An 8,180-nucleotide genomic window follows, 5' to 3' on the forward strand; every position below is an offset into this window, starting at 1 on the left:
CATCAACATGAATCTGCCACGGGTGTACACGTGTTCCCCATCCTGAACCCCCCTCCCACCTCCCTCCCCATACCATCCCTCTGGGCCATCCCAGTGCACCAGCCCCAAGCATCCTGTATCATGCATCGAGCCTGGACTGGCGATTCATTTCATATATGATATTATACATGTTTCAATGCCATTCTCCCAAATCATCCCACCCTCTCCCTCTCCCACAGAGTCCAAAAGACTGTTCTATACATCTGTGTCTCTTTTGCTGTCTCGCATACAGGGTTATCATTACCATCTTTCTAAATTCCATATATATGTGTTAGTATACTGTATTGGTGTTTTTCTTTCTGGCAGTTTTAGATGTAACAACTAATGATTTATCCAATTTTTAGTTGTTTTTAAAAGTTAGGGCATATCTTTTATGCCAGCAACTGTGCTATGAGCTAGGACACAGCACTTAATAAAACCAGAGGGAAAATCACGTAAAAAAAATTTTTTTCCTGCATGGATATTATAATAGGTCAGACAATAAAGAAGGAGACATTTAATAAAGTAGTTATAGTCTTAATCAGGGCTTATAAGGTAAGAAATAGAATAATGAGACAGAAGAGAAGAGGGAGAATTCTACTGTGGATAATATAATCAAAGAAGACCCTTAAAAGGTTATATTTAAGCTGTGATTGAAAGGTATGAAGTGACTGCCATTAGAAGCACTGTTCCAGAAAGTAATACTAAATAAAAATTAATAAAATTATCTCCTGTCATCAGAGATGACAAGACCTGTATCTAGAAAAATATAAACTTTTCAAAGGAATTTTTATAGCAGTGCTGTTATAAAAGGACTTGTTATAAAAGGACTTGTCTTATTCTAGATTTTATTTGGGCAGATTTCAACCTTTCTATGTTGGGGATGATGTTAGCTATAGATCTGTTATATATGGACTTTTTTATGCCAAGGTGCCTTCCTTCTATTTCCAATTGTTGAGAGTTTTTTTATGAAATGATGTTGAATTTCTATGTGTAATTAGCAACTCAAGGAAAAATTAAGACAGTAATTCCATGTACAAAAACATCAAAAAAGAATAAAATATTTAAATAAACTTAACCAAAGAGATAAGTCCTGTAAACTGAAAATTACAAAAGGTTACTGAGAGATATTATGGAACACACACAAATGTGAAAGGACATTTATGATGTGGGACACTTAAAAGTATTAAGTTGTTAATACTACTTCAAGTGATCTACAGATTGAAATAGCAAAACTGATTTTGCAGAAACAGAAAAATTCATGCTAAAATTCATATGAAATCTCAGGGACTCGAAATTGCCAAAACAATCTTGAAAAGAAAGAAAGCTGGGGGTCTCATACTTCTTGACTCTAAAACATATTATACAAAGCGATGGTAATCATAGCACCAGTATTCAAATAAAGATGGATGATGGACTAATGGAATAAAATAGAAAGCCTAGAAATAAACCTTTGTATATGTCTTTAGATAATTTTCAAAAAGGGCATCAAGAGTATTTGGGTAACTCTTGGTACCAAGAGTGGGGAAAATATAACAAGTTATAAAAAGGCAATCACAAAAAAGCAATTATCATATGATTTCACTTACATGAAGCACTTAAAGCAGTCAAATTCATAAACAGAAAGTAGAATGGTGGGTTGCCTGGGGCTCCATGAGCTTATATGGAGAACTTTGTTTAATGACTGAAATTTTAGTTTGGGAAGTTGCAAAAGTTTACAGATGGACAGCAGTAATGTTTGCATAACAAGTAGGTGTCACTTTAAAATGATTAAAATTGTAAATTTTGTTATGTATGTTTTACTAAGCCATGTCCAACTCTTTGCTGACCCCATGGACTGCAGCACACTGGGCTTCCCTGTCCTTTGTTAATCTCCCAGAGTCTGCTCAAAGGCATGCTCACTGAGTTCGTGCTTCTATCTAACTGTCTCATCCTCTGTCGTCCCCTTCTCCTGCCTTCAATCTTTCCCAAAATCAGGGTCTTTTCTAATGGGTTGGCTCTTTGTATCAGGTGGCCAAAGTATTGGAGCTTCAGCTTCAGCATCAGCCCTTCCAATGAATAGTCAGGGTTGATTTCCTTTCAGATTGGTTAGTTTGATCTCTTTGCTGCCCAAGGGACTCCCAAGAGTCTTCTCCAGCAACACAATTCAAAAGCATCAATTCTTTGACACTCAGCCTTCTTTATGTATATATGAGCACAATTTTCCAAATAAATGTAAGAACTAAGGGACTTCCCTGGTGGTGCAGTGATGGGAATCCACCTGCCAGTGAAGGGGACATAGGTTCAATCCCTGGTCCGGGAAGATTCCACATGCTGCAGAACGATTAAGCCCATGCTCCGTAACCACTGAGCACACGCTCTAGAGCCTGAGAGGTACAACTAGAGAGCCCGCACGCCACAACTACCGAAGTCTGCATACTCCAGGGTCCTCTAGCCACAACGAATGAGCCCCGGTGCTGCAATTACTGAAGCCCAGGCACCCTAGAGGCAGCAAGTCACAACTACTGAGGCTTCATGCTGCAACTATTGAAGCCCGTGCACCAACAGCCTGTGCTCCTCAACAAGAGAAGCCACAGAAATGAGAAGCCCACGCACCACAACTAGAGAGCAGCCGCCACTCTCCACAACTATAGAAATCCCGTGTGCAGCAACGAAGACCCAGTGCAACCAATAAATAAATAAAACAGTGTATGTGTTAGTTGCTCAGTCATGTCCAACTCTTTGCATCCCCATGGACTGTAGGCCGCCGGGCTCCTCTGTCCATGGGATTTCCCAGGCAAGAATACTGGAGTGGGTTGCATTCCATGTCAAAAAAAAAAAAAATGAAGTTGGTTTCTTAAAAGGAAAAAGAAAAGAAAAAAAATCTAAGGTGACTTCATTAGTTGAAATATGAGGGGAACATAAACTGTACCTCGATAGCCCAAAGTATATGCAAATATCATTGGCTTCAGATAAACTTGGGTAACTTATTTAAGAGGTAAATATGTCAATCCAATGGCAAAACCAGTAAATTAAATTCTTTATTTTTTATTTTTATTTTATAGTAGAGTACAGTTGATCAACAATGTGTTAGTGTCAGGTCTAATTCAAAGGGTCTGAGTTATACATATATATGTATCTATTTTATCAAATTCTTTTTCCATTTAGGTTATTACAAAATATTGAGTTACCTGTGTTATAGAGTAGGTCCTTGTTGATTATCTATTTTAAATATACTAGTGTGTATTGTCAATATCCAAGGATTATGTAATCTACTTGAGTAGCCTGCCAGGCTCCTCTGTCCATGGAATTTTTCAGCCAAGAATACTGGAGTGGGTTGCCACTTTCTGCTCCAGAGAATCTTCCCAATCCAGGGAGCAAACCCAAGTCTCTTGCATCTCTTGCATTGGCAGGTGGATTTCTTACCACTAGCGCCACCTGGGGTTGTAATAAGTCATAATAAAATAAACATGGTCTCATTTCAGAAAAAAAATCTCTAAAACTGCATCCTAACACATTTTTTTTAGTTTATTTTTCTTATTCTTTCTTTCCTTCTTTATTTTTTTTGTGGCTATATTCTTCCTGGCAAAGCCCATGGACAGAGAATCCTGGCGGGCCACGATCCACACAGTTGCAAAGAGTCAGACAGGACTGAGGTGACAGCACAGCACATAGAAAAAAGATCTCAGCAGCACAAGATGCTCAGCAGTGATTTAAGTCCTGAACTTCCTTGAAAGAGATGATTTTTTCCTAAAGCAAGTGTCAGGTAGCATTTTAGGTGTCATAGCTAAAGCACAGCAGCTGTCTACAAGGGATTAGAAACACGGGCAGGAACTGCAAGTTCAACCCAACGTTACAATAGGTGGCTTGTTAACTGAAGACACCAATTCTTATCTGGATAACAGTTTTTTTATACTCTAAAGGCATAAGCTCTTCTTAACCTTCTTAATGGGAATCTTAATGAAAATAATAGTTTTGAACATATTTTAAATTTATTTTCACAATTTTAAGCTAACTTTAATTTAAACAGCTTTATCTTAGCTATACTTAATTTATTATTTAAGTTTTAATAATTTTGAAATAGAAATATACAGGCTAAGGCAAAATTCTGAGAAAGAATACTAATAAGTGACTGCTAGAGTCTTCACGTCAAAATATCTTAGATATCATAACAATTATGTGCCAGTGTGTACATGAATAAAGAGATCAGTGAAAAAGATTAAAGTTTTGAATTGGACCCAAATACATTGGGAGTTCAAAATACAATAGTCAGAATTTCAAATCAATGGCAAAAAGATAATATGTGAATATTTTTTAAAAATTCTAAAATTTACAGAACAAATAAAATCAACCCCTATTTAAACTCCTAAATAAATTCAAGATGAATCAAATGTTATAAGATGTAAGATATGAAAAATGCTTGAAAAATTAAATGCAAAAAAAATTGAAGAACTTTTGGTGCAAATGAAATGAGAAAATTCTTCCTAAGCAAGATATAATTTTTTTAATTTAATGTAAGCTACAAAAAATTTTACATGCAAAAATAATTCTACATAGGATAAAAAGTTAAAAACATATAGCCAGAAAACATTAACTGTATATACAATGTAAAGAGATAATTTTTTTTAATTAAAATTCTCTCATAAAAATCAAAAATTGAATCAGATTAAAAACATATATATATATATAACACAAATAAATACAAATCAAATTAAAAATGTAGGAAGATACTCAAACTCAATTATATCAAAAGATTTGCAGTTAAAGTAAAAAGTAACTTTAATCAGATGTGATAAATGTTTATCAAGTACTGGTCATTACATGGACTATGGGGTCGCAGAGTCGGACACGACTGAAGCGACTTAGCAGCAGCAGCAGCATGGGCAGGACAGTAGTTGTTAGTGCTGCTTTCTCGATGGTTCAGTGAATAAAGAAGACACAAAGGATACAGGTTCGATTCCTGAGTGAAGATCCTCTGGAGGAGGCAATGGCAACCCATTCCAGTATTCTTGCCTGAAAAATCCCAAGAACAGAGAAGCCTGGCAGGCTACATACAGTCCATGGAGTCACAAAGAGAAGGACACAGCTAAGCACAGACACAGTAGCTGTTAGTACAACCTCAAGAGCAGTAGTTCGGAGTGAAGTAAGTCAGAAAGAGAAAAACAAATATAGTATATTAATGTATCTATATGGAATCTAGAAAAATGGTGTTGATGAACCTATTTGCAGGAAAGAAATGGAGACGCAGATATAGAGATGGGAGTCGTGGACACAGTAGGGGAAGGAAAGAGTGAGATAAACAGAGAAAGTAGCATCGGCATATATACACTTCCTTGTGTAAAAGAGATAATGTGAGAAGTTTCTATATAACACAGGGAGCCTAGCTTGGCACTCTGTGGTGATCTACAGGGGCTGAGTTGGGGAAGGAGAGGGAGGCTCAAGATGGAGGTGGTGCTGGTTCAGCCACTAAGTCATGTCCGACTCTTGCGACTCCATGGTCTGTAGCCTGTCAGGCTCCTCTGTTCATGGGACTCTCCAGGCAAGAATTCTGGAGTGGGTTGCCATTTCCTTCTCCAGGGGATCTTCCCAACCCAGGAATCAAACCCAGGTCTCCTGCATTGCAGGCAGATTCTTTACTGACTGAGCTAGGAGGGAAGGTGACATATGTATAATTAAATCTGATTTGGGCTGTTGTATGGCAGAAACCAACACAATATTACAAAGCAATTTTCCTCCAATTAAAAATTAATTTTAAAAAAGAGGATTATAGTTTGGCAATAAATATCAATATCAGCATTTTAAATGCATATACTACTTGACCATTGAATCAAATGTAATATCAACAATTCTACACCTAGGAACTTATATTTGCACATATTCTAAAACATACATTTATTGGAAATATAACTGTCATAGAAAAGTTTGGGAATCTCATGAAAGGAATGGACATATTAATTTTGATATAAATTTATGAAGAGTGTTTTGCAAAATGAGAAAATTTAAGAAATATATAGGGACTGGCATGGAAATATCTTCAAGATATTGCATAGCAAAAGCAAGTGATACATATATAGAAAGAAACAAATACATATACATATAGAGAATACACTTGCATCTGCAAAGATTATTACTAGATGAAAATTAAGAAACAAATTTAGGGTCAGCCTCTGAGAATGAGGACTGAAAGAAGCTGAGAGAAAAATAGAAAATTCATTTTACATTTCACCTCATATTGTTTGGATTTCCTTGTGGCTCAGATGGTAAAGAAACTGCCTGCAATACGGGAGACCGGGGTTTCACCCGTGGGTTGGGAGGATCCCCTGGAAAAGGGAGTGGCAATCCACTCCAGTATTCTTGCCTATAGAATTCCATGGGCAGAAGAGCCTGGTGGACTAGAGTCCATGGGGTTGCAAAGAGTCAGACACTACTGAGTGACTACACTTTCGTAGCATTTAGTTTTCACTTATGCTATTTATTATTATCTATTTTACTTCAGCTTCATTGTAAACACTGAAAGTACAAAAGTAAAAGTGCTGTATAATACAAATGAAATACAGTAAAGGCAAGCCATATATAATTATGTACTTTAAACTGTATAAGTAAAAATGTTAGCTTAAATGACAAGATGCTAAATAAAAATTACACTGTCTCTGAAAAAGAATAAAAAATATAAATGCATAAGTTGGTGAAAACTCAGTATAACTATGAACAATTTACTCGCTAATTCATTACATATTAATTCCTTGCTATATAGGCATTACACCATTCTAGGTACACTGATAAACAAGATAATTAATTCTAGTAGGTAGGTAAACTGTTATTATACCCTGGTTGTTTAATTGTAATCTTTAATTATAATTACCATAAACTCTTCGAAGAAAGAGAAATCAGAACAAATTTTAATATGACTTCTGCGTTCCAAGAAAATGAACCTTGATGTCAAATGACTCCCTTCATGATGGATGATGCATTTATTTAATATGGGATATGATGTTTCTTTTCCAGAGCTTCTTCATAGCATAAATTAACTCAGAATTTCTTAGACTGTAGATTAATGGGTTCAGCATGGGGGTTATGACTGTATAGAACACGCTCAATGATTTATCAATGTCGAAGGTCTTAGCAGGTCTTACATATATGAAAATACAGGGAACAAAGAAGCAGACAACCACAGTGATGTGGGAACCACAGGTCTGGAGGGCTTTCCGCCTCCCTTCCTGACTCAGGTTCTTCAGAGAGTGCAGGACGACTCCATAGGAGACGAGCAAGAGCAGAAACACTATAGTGCAGATCAGTCCCCCATTGGCCACAACTAAGATGCCAGTGACATAGATGTCAGTACAGACGAGTTTCAATAAGGGGTACATGTCACACATATAGTGATCAATGACATTTGGGCCACAGAATGGGAGCCAATAAATAGTGCTAAGTTGAATTACTGAGTGCAGAAAACCTCCAACCCAGGCCACCACTAGCAACCCAACACACACCCTCTGCTTCATGATCACCAAGTAATGCAAGGGCTTACAGATGGCCACATAGCGGTCATAGGCCATCACCAGCAGAAGGAAAACCCCTGATCCAGAAAAAAGGTGCTCTATAAATAGCTGGGTCATGCAAGATTTAAAGGTTATGGTTTTTTCTCCAAAGAACAAGTCTGAGATCAATCTGGGGGTAATAGAAGAGGAATAAGCAATATCCATACATGATAAGCAAGCAAGAAAAAAGTACATTGGTGTGTTCAGGGTCTTACTGACAGTTACAGTGACTATAATTAGAAAATTGCCCACCACGGTCAAAAGGTAGACAAACAGGAACATAAACAAAAGTACTTTCTCCTCCTTTGGATTCTGTGTGAGTCCCAGGAGAACAAAGTAGGTTACATTGTTTCTTGATTCCATCTAATCTGAACAGGAGCTGACTTCATACAGTAGAAGCAACTTACCTACAAAACAAGGAGGGGAAGTTAAAGGGGTAAAATGCTAAAATGTATGAGAATTTTTTATTTTCCATTTGTTGGAAGAATGAGTATAGAACAACTATCTGTGTCTAATGTGTCATGGACATTTTTATTATCGGGTTGAAGGCAGAGTTTCTTTCCTTCAGTGCTATGACATAACGAGAAATCAACCAACTCCAGACCCACCCTATTAGTGCCATTAAATGAACATTCAAACAGTGCT

General features: G+C 36.9%; 1 protein-coding gene across 1 annotated transcript; it reads right to left on the bottom strand.

Moving 5' to 3' along the window:
- Window positions 1-6,968: 6,968 nt before the first annotated feature.
- LOC123464971 (olfactory receptor 4A47-like) lies at window positions 6,969-7,898 on the bottom strand. Its single transcript, XM_045162858.1, has one exon. It carries the CDS (start codon window positions 7,896-7,898, stop codon window positions 6,969-6,971), a length of 930 nt encoding a protein of 309 aa, XP_045018793.1.
- Between the last annotated feature and the right edge of the window lie 282 nt (window positions 7,899-8,180).

This window comes from Bubalus bubalis, chromosome 16 (genome assembly GCF_019923935.1).
Source record: "Bubalus bubalis isolate 160015118507 breed Murrah chromosome 16, NDDB_SH_1, whole genome shotgun sequence".
Lineage (NCBI taxonomy): Eukaryota > Metazoa > Chordata > Mammalia > Artiodactyla > Bovidae > Bubalus > Bubalus bubalis.

What these genes read in the sequence shown, in the direction of transcription:
- LOC123464971 (XM_045162858.1), bottom strand. Translation starts at nt 7,898, where the DNA reads ATGGAATCAAGAAACAATGTAACCTACTTTGTTCTCCTGGGACTCACA.